Source organism: Myotis nattereri, assembly GCF_964212035.1.
Source record: "Myotis nattereri genome assembly, chromosome: 16".
Taxonomy (NCBI): Eukaryota; Metazoa; Chordata; class Mammalia; order Chiroptera; family Vespertilionidae; genus Myotis; species Myotis nattereri.
Genome location: NC_138091.1, coordinates 33,234,118 through 33,258,404, shown reverse-complemented (window position 1 = coordinate 33,258,404; position 24,287 = coordinate 33,234,118). Strand labels below are relative to the sequence as shown.

Genomic DNA, 24,287 nt, shown 5'->3' with positions numbered 1-24,287 from the left:
TAGGTGTCAGCAGAAGAATGAGAAGCAGGGATCTGGAGCTTGGGTCCAACAGGTGGGATGGGCTGAGAGATGGTCCTAATCCTGGGAAATGTTATTGTCAGAACCAACGTTGACCACATGTAGACCAAGAAATGAGTTCAATATTTAAAGAGTGGATGGAAGGTGTCTTCTAAAGGATCACAGAAAGGAGATGGAACAGGGAGGGACTATGTACCAGCCACTCTCTTAGGCACTTTTTTGTTTATTTTATAAAGATAATGTTTAAATATATTTTTATTAATTTCAGAGAAGAAAGGAGAGAGAGAGAGAGAGAGAGAGAGAGAGAGAGAGAGAGAGAGAGAGAGAGAGAACGCGCGACAGGTAATGAGAATCAATGATCGGCTGCCTCCTGCACACCCCCTACTGGGGATCAAGCCCGCAACCCGGGCATGTGCCCTTGACCAGAATCGAACCCAGGACCCTTCAGTCTGAAGGCTGATGCTCTATCCACTGAGCCAAATCAGCAGGTTTGGGTAGGAGGGTTTGCCAGTTCTGTGAGATGGGGTGGGATTTCCCCATTAGAGATGAAGAAACTGTTTCACAAGCAGTGAGTTAACTGCCCATGGTCATGTAGCAAGGGGTAGTAGAAAGAGCTGGGATTAGCTCGCATCTGTAGGCTTTTCCTAGCACTTTAGGGTGCCTCTGAAGTAGCATTGCCCTGGCTGTGTCTCTATGATTTGATTATTGAGGTGCACACTAATGGCCCTGTTCAATATGTACGTCAGCATCTGAAAATCTATCTTGTGGTGTTCAACTGTTTAGGCCCCTGGTTGGCAAACTGCGGCTTGCAAGCCACATGCGGCTCTTTGGCCCCTTGAGTGTGGCTCTTCCACAAAATAGCGATTTCTGCGCATGGGCCACGAAGTTTCAATCGCACTGTACGTGCGCGCCCGCATGTGGTATTTTGTGGAAGAGCCACATTCAAGGGACCAAAAAGCCGCAGTTTGTGAGCCACATGTGGCTTGTGAGCCGCAGTTTGCCAACCACTGGGTTAGGCCAATCATTCTCCCAACATATTTGACCAAGGAATCCTCCTGTCCTCATTCTACATGCCCCTGATTCCTAACAATGGTCTTGAAACCCCTTTCAGAAAATACTTTAAAACAAACAAAACAAGCAGATGTGCCACTAGGTCTCTTTTGGAATTCACTTTTGACTCTCTGCCTTTAGAACAGAGTTTGTACAATTTTTCTTCACCCTGGGTTCCTTTACACTCATCCCACTTCATTCTGCTTTCCCCATTCCCTCTTCTTCATTTTGTAGGAAATGGTTGAAATATAATAGCTAAATGCTTGGGCCGTAGTAGATATTCAGCTAAATATGAATGAATGAATGAATTCAAAACTAGCATTTCTACTTTTTACTGCTCTTCCTAGTTGTTAAAGACCACAAGAGCAGAGATTACTGTGGGTATTTTAAGATGGGTATTGGAAGGCAAGTGTAGGAAAGAGTCCAGGATTGAGAGTCAAAGACCAAAGTCCGGAGATCCCGCTCTAGAATTGATCATCAGTGTGACCTTTGGGCAGAACACTCTTCATCTCTGAGTCTTAGTTCATTTCTTTATATTTCTTAGGTTTCAATAAAGAGAAAATGACAAGATGATTTTCATGATAAGTACTATATAGTTTTATCCTTACTAAGTGTAATCATTATCCTCTTCATCCTGAAAGTGAGTCTGTCACCAGACTCCTGAAATGTCTGGGGACCTGGAGATAACTTCATGGTAGTTCTAGAGGGACATGCATACAGCGTCAAGGTTGGCTGGCCACTCTGTCCAGTGAAGGGGAGAAGCCATTTGGGGGCTGGTACAGTGTCTCAGGGAGCATCTTGAAGTATTTTGATTAAGAGACCATTTCCTGAATTCAGAAGACTTGTTTCAACAAGCAAGCATCAAAGTCAACTTGGGAAAGACAGAAATAATTAATCATAGTCCTGTCTAGGGCTGGCCAAGCGGCAGATGGATTGATAAACCTTTCAAAGGGGAAGGTATTCCCAAGCGGGGCTGCTGCGCCTGGCTGCCCCCCTGATTGAGATTTGTGAGCACAGATAAATGTTTTCCCTGCTCAGTACAAAGAGTGGGAAATCGCACAGAGTCGAAGGGCAAGGCAGTGTGTGGGGGGCTGTCCTTTCATCTTCCATTGGGTGAGAGAAGAGTAGTAAAGCAGGTCCCACACACCTCTCCCTTGTCCCCCAACTCCAGAGCCCGGCTGCATGCGTAGGTGGTGTGTGTGTGTGTGTGTGTGTGTGTGTGTGTGTGTACGCCCAAGACATGCCAGGCACTTAATCTGGGTGACCTCATCGAATCCCAGAACAAGTAGGTGTTGAAATTTTAGTTTTAAAGATGAAAAAATAAAGGCTCAGGAAGGTCAAGATCACCAACCAAGTGGTACAACCAGGAACAGAGCCCTCCTGCTTTACAACACTGCAGACCCAGGAGGAGACGGGGCAAAGGGAAGAGCAGAGAACCCTGAGCCCATGAAAGAACCTGCTGGAAGCGCATGGCAGTGGATAAGGTGTGATTCGCAGAGCTCAGATGGAAATAAAGATCATCAACAAGACCAAACCCTGCTGAGAGCCTCTGACATGAAGTTCAAGGTTGTCGTCTGCTTATCTAGTAATCAATAAAGGCTAAACAGTTCCCACGCGGCATGGAGCCCGGCCACTAAAAGGCCTATTGTATTATTCTGGAATTGTCATCTGTGTTCAGACTTCTTGTCCTGTTTTCTAGCTCTCAGTGCCCCATGACAGTCCAGCTGTCCAAGCTCAGCGACAAGCCTCGCTGTTGGTTGTCTTTACTACCCCATCACCTCTATGAGGTCGTGGGAATTAGTCATCAACTGAAACGGTGACTAAACCTCTGGATCCCCCACTTTCAGTGCAGCAGGAAGTTGATTCTAAGGTGTTTTTTAATAAAACACCAAGTGAATGCAGGCCCCTGGACACAACAGGCTGCCTATTAGGGAGTCCGCATGGTTTGGTAGAATTGGGTCATTCTCTAGAGCGGCGGTTCTCAACCTGTGGGTCTCGACCCCTTTTGTATAGCCCAAGGTTGCTGTGGTTTTCAAACACTGTTTTCTTCCCTAGCAGAACTTCAGCATGTGAGAAAGAAAACAGGGGACCTACTCTGTTTACACACAGATGGGCCTAGACCTCTGAACATTCCTTTAAAGACCTCTGGCTGAGGGATAGTATCTGCTTGAGAATTAGGAATCCATGTTTTGATCTTCACTCTGCTATCAATGTATTGGGTGAACTCTAGCTTCCTCATTTGTAAGCCAGAGGACTTCCCACTGTGGGGAAGGGGCTATTTCACTGTAGAGCAGCGGTTCTCAACCTGTGGGTCGCGACCCCTTTGGGGGTTGAATGACCCTTTCACAGGGGTCGCCTAAGACCATCGGAAAACACATATATAATTACATATTATTTTTGTGATTAATCACTATGCTTTAATCATGTTTAATTTGTAACAATGAAAATACATCCTGCATATCAGATATTTACATTACGATTCATAACAGTAGCAAAATTACAGTTATGAAGTAGCAACGAAAATAATTTTATGGTTGGGGGGTCACCACAACATGAGGAACTGTATTAAAGGGTCACGGCATTGGGAAGGTTGAGAACCACTGCTCTAGAGCTTACAACATTCTAGGTCCCGTATGGGTCCTGGACTGGAGAAATCAGCCTCAGGATGCCTGACTTACTACTTACTTTCTCCATCAACTAATTTGTGGGCAATCCTGAGTTCTCCCTGGAAATACCTTTTCCATGGATCACTGGCAATCCACTGGGGAAAGAGTCAATCTCCATGACTAAAGGCCCTGTGGAATCCAGGCTCCAGTGACTTATCGAACTTCAGTCCGCATTTAGAGCTCTTGCTCGGGACACCAGGGGAACAATAAGCCTCTTTAGCTTGTGGCCCCTCTTCTTTGCCCTGTGACTCAGCGATTCCTTTAGCAAGTAGCAGAGAACCTCAGAAGGACCAGCCTTGTGGCTGAGTCCAAACCTGCCACACTCTCCACACATCAATAATCTTAGTCATCCCCCCACCCCCTTTCCCAATGGCATTACCTGTTTACTAGAAGACATGTTGGTGAGCGTACTGATGCTGCTGGTATCTGTGACCACCATCGCAGATGGAAACCGGGAGGTGTGGGAATACTGGGGAGGTTCCTGCTTGTGTGTGTACACTGGAGAGAGAGAGAGAGAGAGAAGAGAGTGAAGACAAAAGCAAGGCGCCGATCACTCAGGCGTATGCACATCCCACACTATCCTTAACCAAGTTCCTTAGCCTCTGTTTCCTACTGGTAGAATGGGAATGAGATCTGTTATAGGATTAGAAGAGATCATATTTAAAGCACTTTGCACCCAATAAATAAACAGCCTTGCACAGTGCCTAATATGTAATGGTGGAAGGCACTTCTGTGAGATGCCTGAGTGCCACCAAGGGACCCTTAGGCATATGTGGTACATCTGGGGTTTTAAGTCAAAAAAGTTCTAAGTAGCTGGAAAACTGCCAGAACTCAAGCACCAGGTTTCATGCTAGCGGTCAGAGATTAATTAAAAACTGTAATTAGACATGGGCATAACTGACATAATGCTGGGCTTTCCAGTTTGCACTAAATGCCTTCTGACACTGAGTCACACACTCAACAACACCTCTTATGACACTCCAGAAATAGGAAGGATAGACAAAAGGAGGCTAGAATCTAATAAAACCTCCAGGAACATGTGGCTCCCTTTTTAGTACTTGTTCACCACGTCTGGAACCTTTTGATTCACACTAGTTGCGACTCCGTAAGATTTATGTAAATTCTAGGCCATGTGACCAACTAATGAAAGCATGTGGATGCTTGGCCTTGAGGGAGGGACCAGCCTGTTCTACCAAGGAGTCCTCTGAGTAGGGAACAGGGGTGAAGGTCACTGCCTGCTGCCTCGGCTTGCCCTCCCTGTGGAGGGAGGCTGGTTGTTTCCTGGGCTGGAGCCCCACAGGCGATGTCCTCACAGTCAGCCAGGCCAGCTGAGCCTCAGCAGTTCATAGGTCACTGGTGATCACTCTCTGACTGTCCCACCCACCCAGGAAGCCACAGAGGACGCCTGCCCAGGTGACAGGGCAGGGGCAAGTGGGGAGCATATTGCCAGGCCCTGAGAAGAAGGGAACTAGGGCACATGTGCTCCCAGACTCTGCTACAGGCTGTGGCAGATGTTTTCAAAGCCACAAAAATGTGATTGGAATGTGAGATGGTGCTTAGAAACCAGCTCCACAGGCCTGAGGGGGGAATAGAGCCCGGAGGATAGAAGGCCAACTTGACTGTCTCCCTCAGGTCCGCAGCTCTGCCTGAGGCAGTCAGGGGAGAAACTGAAGTCCTCTTCCTTATTCCTGCCTCCTCCTATGACGGAGTCCCTTAGTGAACGGTCACTTGTGTTTCTATAACTCTTGATGCTTACCAAACACAGTTCATAACCATTTTTATCACCACAATCACTCTACACACATATTACTTCCATTTTATGGGTGAAGAAATTGCGGTTCAGAGTGGCTAAGTGACATACCAATGGCCATATACCTGGTATGTCTCAGAGCCAAGATTTAAATCTAGGTCTGTCTGACTCCAAGACCACCACTCGATTCCAGAGACTTCTCTGATGTTCCTGTGGGGTCATGCCTGAAGCAGGGAAGCCATCCTTTCCATGATTTCTCCCAAAATTAGCAAGCCAGCGGCTATACCCTAATCTGACCAGAGGACGGGGAGCCCGGGGCTCAGGATAGGGGTGGGGAGAGCTATAGGGGCTGGAAGTAGGTGGGAAATGAGTGGCTGAAAGGTAGACGTAGGGTAGGTGTAGAAATTGGAGATGGGAAATAGCCAGGAGGTGGGGGTAGGGGGCGGGGCGGGGTAGACACACTAACATTCCTGGTCCAGGAAGGCGTGCAGGCGGTATTTTCCACCTCTACTCATGGTTTGTGATGCTTGGAGTGCAAACTGGAAGGCATGGCGACTCTAGGAGATTCTTCAACTCCAGGGAAGGCAAATAGGATGCAAATTATATGCCAACTATAATCATTCGGGAATGGCTGCTTGGATTTCCAGGTTGAAAAGGCTAACTTGGAGCTCATTGGGAAAGGTGCTGAGGTTGACTGGTGGGTGCCCGAGTGGGAAACCGGGGCACGTGTTCCACACCATCCCTGCTCTCTCTCTCCCACTCCCTCACAGGCTTCAGCTGGCCTCTTCAGACCCTCCCCGGGCTCCTGAGGGTGGAGCAGAGGAATCGAAAAGGCACAGCACCACGCAAGGGTTATGCTTCAAAAACTGTCTTGGTGGATCATAGGTAGGACAAAGGGAGCAAACCGACAAACTTCAGAGAAAGTTCAGAGCCAGCGAGGGAAGGGGCTGGCTGCTGAGGGCGCTCTGTGTTCCGCCCCAACCCTCCCGGGTCCTTACTGTGTGAGCTCTGCAGCTGAGTCACAGCCGCCATGAAGGGCTGCTGGGCCATGTGGCTGCCTGGGCTCTGCTGCATGAGGGGCTGCTGGTGGGGGCTGTGCAGCTGCTGGGAGAACTGCACCGGCTGCAGGGCTGCCAGGCTGCCGGCCACACTGTTGATGACGGGGACGCTCTGTGCTTGGGAGGTGTTGAGACCTGTGGGAGGAAGAGGGAAAGATCAGAGGTGGCTTCAGGGATGAGGAGAGGTAAATGGATGGCAAAGGCCATCCACTGAGCCCCTGCTATGTGTCAGGCACTGGACTCAGCTGGTGACACAGAGACTGCATAGGAAGCAGTTTTATAGGTCCATTTTCCAGACAACAACATGGAGGCTTAAAGAGATTAAGGGACTTGCTCAAATTCTACAGTGAGTTGTAGATGAAAATGGGCTTTAAACAGATCTGACTGAGGCTGGAGAGTCTCCCAGTGATATGACCTCCCACACTTCCCTTCCTTGAGGTTGCCAGGGCCCTGGGGAAGCTGACCCTACTTGCTCACTCAATCCATGCCTGCCTCTGGGAGACTTTCCGCCCTGGTGATGCCCTCAGGGCAGAGTTAAAGGCAGCCACTCTGAAGAACAGGTTATTGCCCAGATCTGTCTGTCCAGCAGAGGGCAGGAGTGTGCAGGGACCCACATTTTGGTGTACACACACACACACACACACACACACACACACACCCCACCACCACCACCTCTGCAGTCCTGGGAGTCTGAAGACACTCATTTAGTAGCTTTGTGTCAAGACCCTGGGAGAGGCTAGGTGCTCATTCTCTTGACTGTAGCAAAGAGGAGGGAAACCCCTAGAACTTAGCCAGTCTATGAAGTGGGCATATCTTATCTGGTAACCAAGGCTTGTGGCATCACAAGGAGCAGATACTGGGAGGAGGAAACAGTAAAGTGAAGGTTGGCGGTTGTAGTGGGTCTTGCCATTTTCCTGATCTGGGGGCATGAGAACCTCTGGGGTTCTGTACTGTTTATATCCTGAGGCCTCTCTAGAACTGGGGTGGGCACTTCAAAGATTGGGTCCATGGTACCCACCTGCCATCTGTTCCCTGCACAAGACTCTGGGGAAGGCAACTGAGATGTTTGGGAGTGGGGACAAGAGCATCAGAGGAAAGACACCCAACCTCTTTCCTAGACCTGCCAATGTTCCTTTGACCTTGCCTTCTGGGAAGTGGGAGGAAGGGGAAGGGGAGAATAAAATGAAGAAGGAAATCCAGGAAAAGGTCTCTTTTAGTAAATGAGGATGGGACACCTAGAGAGCCTTTCCTGAAATGGATCGTTTCATAAGCAGGTCTGTGGGAAGTCCTCCATGGAGATAGCACAAAGACCTCAACAATTGCCTACTCAGAGCTTTAGCTGATATTGTTATCAGGAACATAAAAGGTGAGTGAAGGGGGAATAAGCCCCCTCCTGGCTCTCCTGGGTGGGACCTGGGGTGGGGTCCTCAGATCATCCTCAGAATAGCACTATCTCCAATTCCCCACAGGGGCTCAGCGTCTCCCCAAGCCAATGTCTCACCTGATATCCTGGTATTCTGTTTCCCTCTCCTACCTTCCACTGATGGGCTCAGTCTCCTAAGAAGTCCCATAGATTTGCTGTTTCCCAAGAGCCCATTGTTGCTGCCTGTTGGGAAATCTCTGCCCAGAAAAGCAAATTATCCTGTGTAGAGTGGATGACATTTGAGGGCATGGTTCTGAAACCTGCCTGTGCTTTAGAATCATCTGGGTGAGCTTATGAAATAGACATTCCTAGGCCCCACCCACGGCTTAATGAGCTAGAACCTTTAGAGGTGAGGCCCAAGGATCTTACTTTTAACGCAGTCTGTGACCCTGATGTGCCTCAATTCCAGGACTGAGAGCCACTGATGTCATTCTAGCTCCCATGAAGTGTGACTCTTTCTTGGCCTTTTCATCTGTTTTCTGGGCACTAATTCCTGCTTAAGAAGCCTGGTGTCCAGGCCAGTAGATGAGTACAGGAGGAGGAATCGGCACTGCCAAGTAATTTGTTAATACATCTCCATGGCCTCAGTGGTCCCAAGGCAGGGCCCACATACTCAACAGGACATGAGCTGGCTAAAAGAGGGTGCTTGCAGCTAATTCTTCATCCTGACACTCCACAGATAGGACTACTGTGTTTCATCCATGTTTTCCGGTTCACCATTCTTCATGCTCCATTCCACTCCAAGTACACACACACACACACACACACACACACACACACACACACACAGACATCCTACGGTCAATGAACACTCTGATGTTGCCATGCTGCGGTAGGAGATTAAGATTAACAATATTGTGAGAAGGGAGAGAAACCTGGGTGAAGAAAATCAGGAGGAACTAAATGGAAAAATATGGAGCAGCCACAGAGAAAATTTTAGTTTAGATAGAGCCCAAGAAAATATATAACTGTGTGTGTCAGCCAAAGCTTGACATGGGAAAAATGAAGGTAAGTAGGATGGTTTGTGTATCTTTTTGGCTGTAGAACCAAACAGGTGGGATCTCTTACCCATGGGCCTTTTAATCAAATCGTCTAGAAAGCAAGTGAGCTGGTTTCAGGTAGCCTATCTCACTCTCAATGGCATTAGTATGGTTACCATATTTCTGGAGAGGGCCCAGTGAAAAGGCAGTAAGTGTAAACTAATTTATTATATTTTAAGTCCTCTAAGGGCTTTCTCCATTCCCATTTCCCTCGGCAAAAATAAATGTGGAGCCCTAACCGGTTTGGCTCAGTGAATAGAGCGTCGGTCTGCGGACTCAAGGGTCCCAGATTCGATTCCGGTCAAGGGCATGTACCTTGGTTGCGGGCACATCCCCAGTGGGGAGTGTGCAGGAGGCAGCTGATCGATGTTTCTCTCTCATTGATGTCTCTAACTCTCTATCCCTCTCCCTTCCTCTCTGTAAAAAATCAATAAAATATATTTTTTAAAAAATGTAGAGTATACAAATTTCTGAGCAGCTAAGGATAAGGTGAGAGCCTAGGCCTGTTCTGCCCTTAAAAAGCATATGAAGTCATTCTCTTCAGAAGCGACCCAAGTTGCTATCCTGGCTAATGCTGGTTTCGGGAGAGTGGAGGGAAGGAGAGGATAAGGCAGGAGAGGTGGTCAACTTGGGTACTTGTCACAAGGGAGGCCATGAGTCCAATGGGGAAGTCCCGGAAAGAAAGATGAGCAATGTGCCACCCCTAGATCTCTCCCGAGACTTCTCAGGAATACTTTCCAGAGTCACAAGGATGACTTGGCCTGAGCTGTCATTATGCAGCTGAAAATACACTCAACACTAATCAAGGTTAAAACTCCGAGAGAGGCATTCATGGATACAGCCTGCGTCAGCCCTCCCATGAGCCTTCTGGAGCTGGAAGGACCTGACCCATCTCCCCATCTTCAAGACATGGGCGTCAACAACCTATTTCTCCTTAAAGCCCCGGAGATGCTATGACTATTTCCCTTAGAGTTCCCTCTCACTGCATTTTCACGTTGGGCCAAAGAGGTCTCATCTGATCACACAAATTTCGTTTAGAAAGAAGCCCATCATGTCTTGCTCCATCTTCACTGACACAAACATTAGACAACCTCCTGGAGAACCTCCCACATCCTCAGGGATAGAACGAACACTAGACAAAAGTATAAACTACAGTATTATACATACCCATGCCTTATAGACGATAAGTATGTCTGTGCACACTGTCATTGATCAGCAACCCATTTTACAGATTAGGAAACTGAACCTCATAAAGATTCAATGATTGGAAACAGGATGCACAGCTGATAAGCTGTGACCAAGATTCAACTCCATCGCATAATTTTTTTTTCTTGTTTTAGGCTAAACAATCCAAATATCGTCAAGGAGAGAGATGAAAAACTAAACCAGGTGACTCAATCCTACAAGTGGTGGGTGAGTTTGAAGGGGGTCTTCGTTAGTCCTTTCTTATCAGGTTGACTCACTTCCCATGCTACTTCTCTGTGCCCCCAAGTTTACTGATCAAGAACAAGGCTTACTTTGTGCAATGGCCATGACTCCAGAGAGGGGTGTCATGATGAGGTTTTGAGATTGCTGGGGGTTATGGTGGGACAGGCTGTGGATATTCGTCAAGGTGCTGACGGGGGGCAAACCACCTCCTGAGACCGAGATCTGCTGGAAAGAGAAAACAAGAGTAGCATAAGTGGAACTGAAACTGCAAAAAGCAGTGTCCAAAATGACACCACTCAGCAATTCCTTAGCACGACTAATTAAGGATGAATTCATTCAGTCACTCATTCACTCAGTCACAGTTAAAAAGCACCTACTGGCAGGTAGGAACTGTTCTAAGTGCTGAAGATAGAGCAGTAAATAAAATACGCAACAATCCCTTCCCTTATGGTGCTTCCATCTGTTGACTATCTTACAGTTACCAGCCTGCCTTACTAATTCTTCTGCTCATGGATATTATATGATTGTCTCTTGCTCACTTTGGAAGTACCCTCCGTCCTGCTCTATGCCTTCTATATAACTGGTGCTAAAGACACATGATTGCTAAAAATAATAACCGAAGAAATGTCCTGGGATTCCCCAGTGAGAGCAGGTTGGGGACCAGGCAGGAGCTCAGGGAAGCTCTCACTGACTACAGGCTCTGCCAAGCACTGCTCATATATTAACTCACAAACCTCACCATAGTCCCATGAGGTAGATAGTCCTGCCATTCCCATTTCACTGATGGAAAAACTGAGGCTCAGCATAGATATGCATATTGCTTAAGATTCAACAACTAGTAAATGGTACATCTGGCATGTAAGCTTGGGACTGTCAGACTCTAGAACTCAAGTTCTTACCTTTTATACAGAATTTTCCCCACCCCTGTACCTATTACCAAGGGTTCGGGAAGATCAGGTATTATTGAGCTTCTCTACTTTTTCAAATCTCCACTGTGCATTAGAATTTTTTTTGTCAAGTAGCTGATATTGTAATGACAAAGCTACTAAATAAGCTGTGGGCCTCAGGTATGCCCATTCTGTGTTACATCACATTCTAGTGACAGATTAGTAAGAAAAAGCTGATGACATTTATGTGTTTACTTCATACATGGCCACTCTGAATGTTTTTCTTGACAATTGATTCCTTTTATTTATTCCTAAAAGTGTCTTTTCCATTTTGATTTTCTTCATTTTTCCAGGTGTATAATGGTATCGTAAGCATATAATGCTGATAGGGTCTCTTCTGTGCTAGTACTATTATGTGTACATGTCATACTGCATTGGTTGGTATTAAATAATAACAGTTGTAATAGATGTGCTTGCTGTGATTCTGATGTTATCAGAAATGCTTCCAATTTTTCACCATTAATTATAAGGAACTATCAGTTACATACACACACACACACACACACACACACACACTTTTTTTCATGACAAGCCAGTTTACCATTTATAGTTTTAACATAAGTTTTAAAATTATTAAGACAGGACATGCCCCCTCTCATTCTGAATTAATCCAGACATTCTGGATGGCATCAGGAACCCTGAGAGGTGTTTTAGGGTTAGGATACACACATCAGATGTAGTCTAGTTTTTCTTCTATCTCTTGTTACCCAGAACTGCTCAGAGTATAGGTCTCCCACCAGCACCGAGGTAAGATACTATCTCCCTCCTCCCCTGCCCTTCCGATCAGCCCCATAGCTTCCAAGGTTAATTTGAAAAAGAAAGAAAGAAAAAACCAAACAGGTTTGTGTTTTCAAAATGAGCATCAAGAAGTGAGTTAGGGGTCATGTGACCAAGAAGGAATTCCAGCCACATCAAACAAGAGAAAACCAGCCTGTTCGCTGGACTTGTTTTTCAAAATGTCAGAGTCATTAAAAAAAAAAAAAGTCAGTAATGTGCCTTCAGACTTCCCTTGGGTAATGTAGTCCTTCAGAAAAAGTCAAAGAAGTGACGGTAATCTCTGCCAGTTCAGTGCTTGGGTTTAGTGGTGAAAGAGAAACGTGGGTGCCAGTGACACCAACAACGTAAACGTGGATGGCTTTAGAGTTCATAAAGTGCTGTCACTGACTGTCCTCGATAGATAATGACACCAAGAGGGAAGGCATTATGATGACTGCCCCAATGTTCCAGATTAAGAAATTGATCTTCAGCCCTGACCGGTTTTGCTCAGTGGATAGAGCATCGGCCTGCGGACTGAAGGGTCCCAGGTTCGATTCCCGTCAAGGGCGTGTACCTCGGTTACGGGCACAAACGCACAACCCCAGTGGGAGGTGTGCAGGAGGCAGCTGATCGATGTTTCTCTCTCATCAATGTTTCTAGCTCTCTATCCCTCTTCCTTCCTCTCTGTAAAAAATCAATGAAATACATATGTTTTAAAAAAAGAAAGTGATCTTCAAAGAATTGAGAAACTAGTCTATGTCATTTGACTAGTAAGCGAGGAAGTCAGAATCCAAACCCAGTTTTGCTGGAGTTTAAATCCCACCCACTTACTATGTCTGGGTAACCTTGGTCAAATTCCTTCCCACTCTAAAATGTAACCATTATTTTCTTTCTTTTTTAGAGTGGTAGGGACGGGGAGAGATACAGAGAGAAGCATTGATGTGAGAGAGACACATTGATTGGTTGCCTCCCATGCGTACCCCGACCAGGGCTGGGACGAAGCCTGCAACCGTGGTACATGCCCTTGACCGGAATCAAACCCAGGACCCTTCAGTCCTCAGGCCCACACTCTATCCACTGAGCCAAACCAGCTAGGGTGGCAACCATTATTTTTTATTTGCCTCCAAAACTGATGGAAGCCAGGGGGCTGCTGAGGATATCAGTCATGATCCTTACATGATAATTCACAGAACTTGAATTAATGCTGCCAAGTGCAGTCCTTTCACTATGCTAACTGCTTTACCTGCCTACAACCTATGAGGTCGGCATTATTCTCCCTACTTTGCACACAAGGAAACTGAAGTTAGAGAAGGTAAGAAATGTGCCCAAGCGGTAGAGTTGGCATTGAAAGCAGCTACCTGACTCTGAGGCCTGAGCTTTTCACCATTAGGTCACACTGCTTTGATGCTGCGAAAATATCCAGTACATGCTTTTAAAAAAACAAGGTTCAACATGCACAGACTGCAACCCTAGCCCTGGCCAGCTCTTTGTCAACGCATGCCATCTGGGCAGGGGTGGGGGACAGAGAGTGCAAACCAAAGCGCAAATGGATCAGCATTATTTCCAAAACCAGTATCTGGGGGAAGATTTCAAATGCAAGTCCTCCTGAAAGCACACATTCCTTGTACAGGCCTTGTCCTCAAAGAACAGCAGAGCGATAAACCATCCTCACACCCATTACCCCTCATTTTACCCCTCACTTTACAGATGAGGAAACTGAAGTTAAGCAATGCCCACCCTATTGCTGATAAATAACAGAGCCCAAGTCTTGGACACACTGGTCCCCTCGCCTGTATTATTGTTAACCATAGTACCCTCCTGCCTTGGTGGACCAAGATCTGTTAGACATTAACAGGACACGGACTCTTGAATTAAGGTTTCCAGTAATAGTGACATAACATATGAGCCAGGGTGTTGGAGACTGGTGAAAAGCTGATTCCTGCAAACAAGCTTCCAGGTGTTTGCTAACGCTGAGGTGTACTGTCTTGGCCAATCGTCAACCCAAGAATACACTGCCCATCAGGGCACTGTCAAGCAGAACAGCAAAAAGAAAGCGTGTCTGCAGGCTGCCCTTGGAGTAGCCTGGCCTGGGTGAGGCGGTCTGCCCCTTAGGAGATCGAGGGGGAGGGCTCAAAGGGAAACTCCTAGGGAAGCATCCACTGAGAAGTCGAGACCTCTTCCACAAGGTCCTTTCTCCAAGGAAGCCTGGGCCATCCCTACTTGTCTGGGTCTCAAAGTGACTCTTGAGAACTCATAAGGACCTGTCTGTGCCTCTCACAAGGTAGCCGAGACAAACTGCTCTTCATGGAGAAGGTGAATGGAAAAGGGAGGGCAAGGAGGCCGCAAAATGCCTCCCCCAGGAGCCCCCTTTCATGTATTTTGCAGAGGCCCTGCCAGGGAGATCAGCTCAGGTAGGTGCCCTGAAACTAGAGTGGACCAGGCCAGTTCTCTCCTCAGAAACTACACTTTGTTTTCCCTCCGGGGAGCTGGGGACTCAATCACCTGTGACTCACCATTCCTGTGTTGCCCATACAGCACACACGTCAAGGTCTAAAATGGCATCTGCTCCCTGTCCCTTCCCCCCGCTCCGGCCTCCACCACCTCTGGGTCAGACACCTTGAGGGAATGCATGCAGCTCCACCATGAGCATAGAAGCCAGGAACCTGTGTGGGCGATTCCCCCCCCCCCCCCAAACACAGAGCATGACCAAAGACTAAAGTTTTCCATTCCTACCCTTTCAGATGTCGTAATGCCTGTGTTTGCTCATGGGCTGCTCTCCTCTGTAATTGTGCTGCTAGAGGATTCGAACCTTGAAAATTCAAACTCAAACAGTCCATACCTCACCAAGTGTGCTCAACTTACATCTGGGCATGGACTGTGGTAATGGATATAGAAAACGTCATTCAAAGAGAATAACACTGACGTTAACAATAACAATACTGTCACTTTTTTTTTCTTTAAATATGTTTTTATTGATTTCAGAGAGGAGGGGAGAGGGAGAGAAATAGAAACATCAATGATGAGAGAGAATCATTGATCAGCTGGCTCTTGCATGGCCCCTATTGGGGATCGAGCCTGCAACCCGGGCATGTGCCCTGACCGGGAATGGAACTGTGACCTCCCTGGTCATAGGTCAACGCTCAACCACTAAGCCTCACTGGCTGGGCAACACTGTCACTTATTGAGTATTTACCTCACCACACACTGTGCTGAGTACTTCCCATGTTACCACCTTTGTCTCCTCAATGACCCTATTGTTATTACCCCCATTTTATAGATGACAAAGAGACCTGGAGTAGCTCAGTAACCTACTCAAGGCTACAGCTATTAAGTGCTGGAACTGGGATTTGAACCTGGGTCATTGTAACTTCAAAGGCGGTGCATCTCACCCATCCTGTAAGCACTGCCCCACCCCATCTGCCATTTTGTGCCACAATTGTCACTAGCATGCCATCCAATGTCCTTCAAAATCCCTGTTCAAGAAGGCTCTCCCCACCTGCCACCCACTAAATCCTGACTTAATTACTCTCCTTGCCAGCACCAGGGGGTGGTGAAGAGAAAAAGTGAGGCCCTCTCTGGGTCAGAAAAACTGGCTTTGGAGGCCTTGGTTGGGGGTGGTGGTGAATGAACATTTTATCAACACAAATGTCATTGGCAGCCCCAAAACAAACAGTGTCCCACCCGGTTCGCTCCTTTATGAGGCATTCAATCAATAAAATGAGAGCAGAGCTCTGTCAGATTTATTGGCTGGGTTCAAACCGAACACCTCTTCCACCCGCCAAAGGCTGGGTCACCCATTCTACCTTTCCATTCCGACTCTGGGCAGCCCCCATCTTCCCCAGTAGGGCTACAATGGTTCATTGTTTGAGGCAGGCCTTGTGAGAAGTTGTGTTTGTTTTGCCTCTTATCTTATCAGCTCCAGAGCTACAATGGCCCAGGTGTACTCACCATTTTACCATCAGGTGAGAGGAGATTGTGGCCTGGGTCCAAGCTGGCTGGAGAGACTTGCTGTAAAACAGACTGGCTGGTCACCATGGCGCTGTTGCCATGGTGACTGATTGTAGAGGAGGAAGTGACCTCATTGTTTCCCTGTTGGTTGTAGCGTACTCCTGCAAAACAAGGCAGACCCAACAGTGAACATTAGTGCCACCAGGGCCCCAGAATACTAACTCCACCCCTCCTCTTGTTTTCAAGAGTGGATGACAAGAAAACAAAATTGCCTTCTCCTCCCCTGTCTACCCACAAGAAATACTGGCAGTCTTTTTCTAGGGGAAAGGCCTTTATTGAGTTTTGCAATGTAAGCTCCATGAGGGCAGGACATTTTTATCTGTTTTGTTTGTTCATTGCTGCATCTCCAGTGCCTTGGCACTTGGTAGCCACTCAATAAATACATGTTAAATGAATGAATGAATCCTGTTTGTTGCTGCATTAGCATAGTTCTTTTAGGATTTGGGGTTTTCTTCTTCCTGGCTGGAATATTTCTTTTATTCTTCAAAATGCCTTATAAAAATGTTTTCCTGGCATCTCTCGGCTATGTGTGGTTGCAAAGTATGAGCTAACACATTTTACAAAGAGGCACTCGCCCAATGACCCTTGAAAGAGCCATAGCAAAATGCATTAGTCTCTGTGCACCACTGTTTTGGCTGAGTCCAAAAGGCCTGGGGGTCACAGGCAAAGCAGGACAGGGATGGGGCTGCAGCTAGGAGTCCTTGGCTCTGGGACTCACATTCCTTTGATGGGGTCCCATTTGGCTGATTTTCAGGGCACAGGGGAAGGCTGAGAGGTGGGGCAGGCAGCACACATAGGTGGGATGTAGATGCTTAGTAAGCACTGTAGTTTGGTCTGCAAGGGAGGGGAGAACCAAGCATGTTTATAACCTCACTGCCCTGACCCACCCTCTTGCTCAGGAAAGGGAAGATGCTGGGTAGAGAGACCAGACAACCGAAGGAAACAGAAGCTGGGCAAAGAACCTGGGTAAGTTTGCAGAATCAAAGTCCTGCTTGATGTGACCACCAGACAGCCAAAGACAAAGCTGGCGTAGTGGGCAACTCATCCTAAGCTCAAAGTTTAGAAAGAGAGTGTTGTGTTTTGTTTTGTTTTTGCTTTGGATTTGTCAAAAAAGGACTGGGGGACCCTGTTCTGCAAGGGAGGCAGATTGGATGTTCTAGGCATGAACTCATTTGGAGAGGTGGGCCAACTATTTGGCTGTACTTCTCTTTTTGCCCAGTTTCCCATGCAAAGATGAAACATCACTTTTTAAAGTATATTAATTCTGCTGGTCTGTTTCCCCCCTGCCCTGCTCCTTCCCAAGGAGGCTACAAAGTCCCCCCAGAAGCCAGGCAAGCGGTCATAACTGCAGCCTCCAATTCACTTAGACAAAGCTTGCCAAGAGGAGACCCAAGCCAGTTTTTCTTGGATCCCCTAAAGGACACTACCCAAGGCTGATATGGCCTAAAGCTTATGAGGGCTGGGAGAAGACAAATAAGTGCTAATGCAGGGCTCTAACCCTCAAGAGCAACTTGTTTGACTATCAAGTGGTTGAATGGATGCTCTATGGGCTTCTACTATTGGTTGTTTTCTCCATCCTTTGATTCAAGGGGCTCTTAATGGGGGTGGTGTTGATAGTGGGGCAGCACTAGCAATCGGTAGCTACTGGTCTGGGCCATTATATTTTTGGGGAATTAGGAGCCATGAAGTTAAAAGAAAGGAAGGCTTCTACATCTCCAAATCAACACCCCCTGCCTAGTCCTGTCTGTCTTCCTTTGCGATGATCTGCAACCCCCTGCTTTCCTATTTATCACCCTCTACTTTGTCCCACTGGGTTAAATTAGGCCCTTTTTCTCCGCTCACATTAGCTCATAGTATTGTTATATGGAAGAAGAAAGACCTGAAGCTTGTGAGCTCAGAAGTCAGAGCTATGTTCAATGGAAAAGAGGGAAGCAGATTTCAAATCAATGAAAGGAATAATTTTCTAACAAGGAGGGGCAGTGGGGATGCTGTGGGCTATGGAGCTAGACTAACTCAGGTTCAGATCTTGATGTTGCTCTTAACAGATGTGTAATTTCAGGAATTTTTTTCTCTGTGCCTTAGTTTCCTCTTATAAAATGGAGAGAATGCTTTCCTATTTTTATATTAGAGATAACATCTAGAAAGCTCCTAGCACAATGCTAAATAAATGGCAACCACTAAGGGAGATGCTGGGGGGAGGGTGCTGGTATAGGAATAGACCCCAATATATGTGCCCAAGACTCAAGAATTCTAGACAACGTAAGGCAGGTTCTAAGCACTGAATGGAACAACCTTTCCATGGAGAATAGTTTCCAGAGCATCCAAACCTGGTAGACCACTGAGGCCCTCTGGTTCTCTCCTCTTGGAGGAACTGGACTTCGCCTGGTCTTTCTCCTGCTTTCTCTGACTCCCTGACTAGCTATTTACCTCCCCAAGATGCTCTGCTCCTGAGAGAGTGGTGATAACGTTGGGAGTCAGGTGTGTTTTCACCCCCAGCCTGTCCCCATCATCGATTCAGTCTCAAGTCAAACAGACTCTGGTTTTAGCCTATTTAATTTGGCTGGAGGAAGAGGGCCAGCCCTCTGATGATCAAATATGGGTCACTGGGAGGCTTCTCCCCTACCACAGGCTACATAATTATTTATTTAAAAATAATTAACCAAAGATATGCACAGGAAACAAAAGCCTTCTTTACAAGAGAGTCTGGCAGGAGAGAGTCAAGAGCCATTTGTATAGCCCAAGGTTGCTGTGGTTTTCAAACACTGTTTTCTTCCCTAGCAGAACTTCAGCATGTGAGAAAGAAAACAGGGGACCTACTCTGTTTACACACGGATGGGCCTAGACCTCTGAACATTCCTTTAAAGACCTCTGGCTGAGGGATAGTATCTGCTTGAGAATTAGGAATCCATGTTTTGATCTTCACTCTGCTATCAATGTATTGGGTGAACTCTAGCTTCCTCATTTGTAAGCCAGAGGACTTCCCACTGTGGGGAAGGGGCTATTTCACTGTAAAGAACCTGTTCTCAACCTGTGGGTCGCGACCCCTTTGGGGGTCGAACGACCCTTTCACAGGGGTCGCCTAAGACCATCGGAAAACACATACATATTGTTTTTGTGATTAATCACTATGCTTTAATTATGTTCAATTTGTAACAATGAAAATACATCCTGCATATCAGATATTTACATTACGATTCATAACAGTAGCAAAATTACAGTTATGAAGTAGCAACGAAAATAATTTTATGGTTGGGGGGTCACCACAACATGAGGAACTGTATTAAAGGGTCGTGGCATTAGGAAGGTTGAGAACCACTGCTGTAGAGTGTGGTGGGAGCTAGACATGAGGCCATTCATCAGCTCCGCATTTACCTGTAACCCTTCCCACTGGTGCTTTTCTCACCAGGAATTTGGTAATCACTCTGGACCCTGAGAGGGTGACTGTAATCAGCCAAGTGCCATAAAGGGGTGGGGGGTGGCAGTGAAGGGTGTATCACAAGGTATCTGCTGGTGCTCTTATTAAAGGAAGGAGAGGCCAGGTGCTTGTGTATTTCACAAACTCAGAAGAGGGCTTGAGATGAGAATGAAAGCAGAAGTCTCAGGGGCCAGGCAACCTGGGTTTAAATCTTGGCTCTACCACCTAATAGCTGTGTGACCTAGGGGAAGTTACTTAACCTCCCTGAACTTCGGTTTCGTTATTGCTAATATCCACCCCTTAGCTTTTTGGGAAGAAGACGGAGGAGTTAATGGATGTCAAAGAACCCAGACCATGCTTGGCACCTAGCAGTTGCTCAAGACCAGGGGTCCTCAAACTACGGCCCGCGGGCCACATGCAGCCCGCCGAAAACATTTATCCGGCCCGCCGAAAACATTTATCCGGCCCATCGGGTGTTTTTGCCGCCGCTGTGTGCATAGGAATTTGTTCATAGTTCTTTTTTTAAACTACAGTCCGGCCCTCCAACGGTCTGAGGGACAGTGAACTGGCCCCCTGTTTAAAAAGTTTGAGGACCCCTGCTCAAGACACATCAGTTCCTCCTCCTTTGGAACTATGTTTCTCTAAAAGACATTTTTAGAAAGGCTGATTTGAGCACAAGCCAGGCTCTGTGTTAAGAAGTGAAATGACACCTTCCCTTTTCCTTCACCATTGTAAGCTCTGAAAATAAATATGCTATGTGGGCTCTGGTTTAATATTAACTGGCCAAAGATGCCAGCTTAATAGCCCCAGAGGTCCCATAGGAGAAATGACAAGGCCAGGAGGTGGCCATATACCTTCCACTCACTTCCTGGCTCAAGTCACTAATTGAGCACGTCCCCTTCACTGGCCCTATGAACCACAGCAGGTGTGTCCAGCAGCAGAAGTTATCTCAGCTGGAATCTAAAGACATCCCACAGGCCCCCGTTGAGGTTGTGTACTTTCACGTGTTCCTAGTCCACAGCATCATGGATGATGATGCTATTCCTGAATTCCTGGAAGCATGCGGGACAGAGACAAATCACTTGTTTTTTCACATGGACCTGCCATTCCTCACACAGGCCCTGCCATCTCCTGCCTCTGTGCCTTTGCTTATGCTATTCCTCCTGCCTGGAAAGCTCTTCCCTTCTTTTCTATGTCACATCCTGTAAGAGGGATAAATGTCACCCCCTCTGGGAAGCTTCCCTTTACTCATCCGGGTAGTTATCTGCTCCGTTCTTTGTATTTTGAATGTAGTAGAGACTCTTAATGCTCTGATGATATCTTTACTTCTCTTTCCCTCTTAAAGGAAGAGATGGCTTTTACTCATTATTGCATCTTCAGAACCTGCCAGAAGGCCTGAAATTGGGACTATTTATTGAATGAACCTTCAGGTACTTTGAATATTCATGCCCCACAACAAGGAAGCATTCCTCTGGCAGAAAGAGAAAATACAGTCGGTTCTGCAGTGAAGTTTGTACTGAAAGTGTGGATTTCTTTCAGGTCTACTGATATATTAGGGAATTATTTGAATGCAACATGAATTTTGCATTTGAAGAATTCAGACATCTCTACCCAGCTGAATGGAGCTATACAGGAATACATTAAACACACTTGTGTGCATAAATGTGCACACACACACCCAAAAAACATCTACTGCCTACCATCAGTTCACTGCATGTGCCATAAGCTGCATCTGTCCACATCTGGAGTCACAACTTTCCTTCCGATTTTCCATCACCTTTAGCTCACCAATTCACAGTAGCTCACAAGTTGCAACCCTTCTGACACCCACATCCATAGGCAAACTTCGGGACTTTTTCAAGACAAAGTGCCATATTTATGATTTCACAGCATTTATGTAGTCCTTAATCACTAAACAGGTGTAAAACCCTGCTGATGTTTTTATTAGATTCTTATCTGTTTAAAAGGTGTCACTGACGGAGTTTTTGAGTATTGTGCCCTCCATCCCATTTTTTTCCTATAAGCCCTGTGGTTTTTATGGTGTGACTTTGCATGGTGGCTTTTATGATGTATATGCTGGGTTCTATAGAACTGGCTGTGCACCTGTGTTCAAAGACACACACCAACTGCCTTACAGAGAGGAGCTGCTCAGTGTGTAATTAACCACAGAGGTTGTCCAGAAAACTGTGCTCGGGGACTTCGAACCACAGCTTATAGAGCCCTGGGTATCTAACCCAGCTCCCTAGGAGCTTCAAAAAGCAGCTGAGACTCCAATGCCACAATTCCAGAAATCCACAGGGCACCAGTGGCTAGACTCTAGACACTTTGAACTAATTCTTTCTATCTCTCTGCTTTGACTCTGGGCCTGTCAGCTTTAGGGCCTTGGCATTTTTGTCTATAAAGTGGCCATAGAGACCTTCCTTCTTCAGAAGCCAGAAGAATGAATGAATAAAGGAAGGTTAGAAAAGCACCGGGTTTTCCTGGGCGAGAAAAATGCTAGACAAACAGGAGAGTAATGTCAGGCCGGAAAGCATGACCAGAATTGCTCAGTGAGAAGAAGAGGGGAGCTGGGGCCTCCTGGGCAATGACAGGCTCAGCTTGCCCCAACGTGGTCTCCGGCGCTGAAGCCCGGGGTCCCTTTCACTGGGGTCTGTGAGCTGCACCCAGAATTTGGTGGGATGCCTTTCACCCTTGACATTTCAGAGCCAATCTCCCATCCCTGATAATGCAGGAATGTTCCTCCGGCTGGTGGACCTCTGCCAGCAGGAGCGAGCGTCCCAGCCACCAACAGAGTAAACATTACTCAACTGGCCAGGGCTCTGTCACACACATTCTTCCCCTGTGTTCCTAACCTCATGCAGAGCGCAGCCCAACCCTGTTGGGTCTAAAAACTGGGAATTAAACTCCAGCAGGAGGGATCATGCAAAGGAGAAAGCTCTTCCAAAAGGGAACAACTGTGTCCATCAATTATGGGTAGACAGAGCTGTCTTTCCTAAAAGGGTTGGGGAGGGGACCCAGAGGAACCAGCCAGTCTTGATGGGCCCAGCACTGTGTCCTTAGAAATCCACTCCCTCTTTTTGCAAAGAAGAACCACTTTCTTGAGGAGAGAGGCAGAGACAGGAACGACTCCGTCTGGTGAACTTCTGAGACACACATTTGGAATGAAAGAATGTGAACCATTCCCGGGCTCGAGACTGAAACGCCAGAAATGAAAGCTCTCAAATGAGTTAGCATTGCTGCCTCAGTTTCCTCATTGATAAGACAAGACTATTGCCAGCTCTTGTTAATATGGCTGCCTCTGCAGGAATAAAGAATGTGTGCAAAAAGTTTAAAAATCTGAAATTCCTGGGAGGAAAAAGCTGATGCAAGATGAAAGTAATTTAAACACTGGGCTGGCTTCAATTCCAGATGTCTTTCTACCTGAGGTGGCTTAGTTGGGAGCCCAATTCATAAGAGGAGAAACACAGACAGGCCTACAGAGATGGTAAACATTCTTGAACTCAAGGAGGAAAAGTGGAGTGATACTTAAGGGAAGCCCACAAACTGGTTTTCTTATAAAAATCAAAGCAAATGTAACCAAGAAAAGAAAAAAAAAAAGTCTTCCATCAAAAGCATCTTGGCTGAGAACAGAAGCGAATGTACACAGTGCACCTGTGGGAAGGTGGAAGGGACACAACGCCGCCTGTCCTCCCCGCCAGCTCCACCAGCCACCACGAACGTCAGAGGGTTTGCAATGGACACTTCAGCCTAGAGACCCAGGCTTCCAGGGAGAGAAGCCAGGCTGGCCTTTAAGAACTTGAGAAGGCCTCACGTATGGGAGTGTTTTACACCGTCTGCTTCTCAGCGTGTCACAGGTAGGTGCTCATGTGACTGGGTGGAGAGCAGAGGTTCGAAGAGGAGGAGGTGATTTTCACTACCTCTCGCTAAGGGTCTCCCACAAGTCAGTGGTACTTGGCAGCCGACCCTTCTCCCTCTTCCCCACAAGCCCCAAATTGACTCCAGATATGTTGAGACATCTATAGTTCAAAATAGTTTGAAACTATTTTATTTGTTTACTTTTTTCTTGGCAGCTGTATCTCTCATTGGAATGAATATAAGTCCAATGAGGGCAGGGCCTCTCAGCACCTTGCACAGAGCCTAGCCTGTGATAGGCTCTCGGAAGTATTTGTTGAATGAGTAAGTGATGGATGAATGGCCTACACTTCAACTCTAAGGGCTCCACCCTCCCTTCATCTGTAGTCTGAGTTGAGCAGCGGAGAACTGATAGGGGTACCTTTATCCTCTTATTCTCTTGGCTTTTCTGAGGTTAGGGAGAGGCATGCGTTTTTAAGGAGGAAGCGGGGCGGGGAAGAGAGAAGGAGAAAGCAAGATTAAAATCTAATCACAATGAAGAAGTAGTATGGACACATTTGTGCAATTTCATGAAGATGGGAGGTGGGTGTGCTGAGGAGTAAGTGTGACACAGCAGGACTTCCTTTTTACACCTGCGTTTTGGACGCAGTGCTTTATGTAGTGTAAAAAGGAGCTGATGGGATGTCTTCGAGGACCTCACCCATTCTCTACTTCTTGGGGCCTACTCATAGCACCCATTAGTTACCTAGGATGCTGTCAGGGGCAGGGGAATGGGTGCTTCCATGAGTGCAGCTTTACCTTTTCTAAACGTTTTAGGCTACAGGTGGGGACCTCAAATTTAGGCTCATCATGTTAGAATCCAGTCTTAGGTCCCCT

The 24,287-nt window shown here is 46.8% G+C and overlaps 1 protein-coding gene across 4 annotated transcripts in view; it reads right to left on the bottom strand.

The window, feature by feature from the left end:
* The window catches only part of HNF1B (HNF1 homeobox B), a gene marked incomplete at its 3' end in the record, with an annotated part of 69,816 nt that overhangs the window by 22,911 nt on the left and 22,618 nt on the right, over positions 1-24,287 (bottom strand). For 2 of the 4 annotated variants that reach the window (XM_081108772.1, XM_081108774.1), the window contains exons 5-8: positions 16,085-16,245; positions 10,523-10,655; positions 6,483-6,677; positions 4,114-4,232 (exon numbers count right to left, since the gene is read on the bottom strand). In XM_081108772.1, the coding sequence (XP_080964898.1) occupies positions 4,114-4,232; positions 6,483-6,677; positions 10,523-10,655; positions 16,085-16,245 (608 nt within the window). Of the gene's footprint in view, positions 1-4,113; positions 4,233-6,482; positions 6,678-10,522; positions 10,659-16,084; positions 16,246-24,287 lie in introns of all 4 variants that reach the window. The other 2 variants (XM_081108773.1, XM_081108775.1) reach the window with 2 other exon arrangements.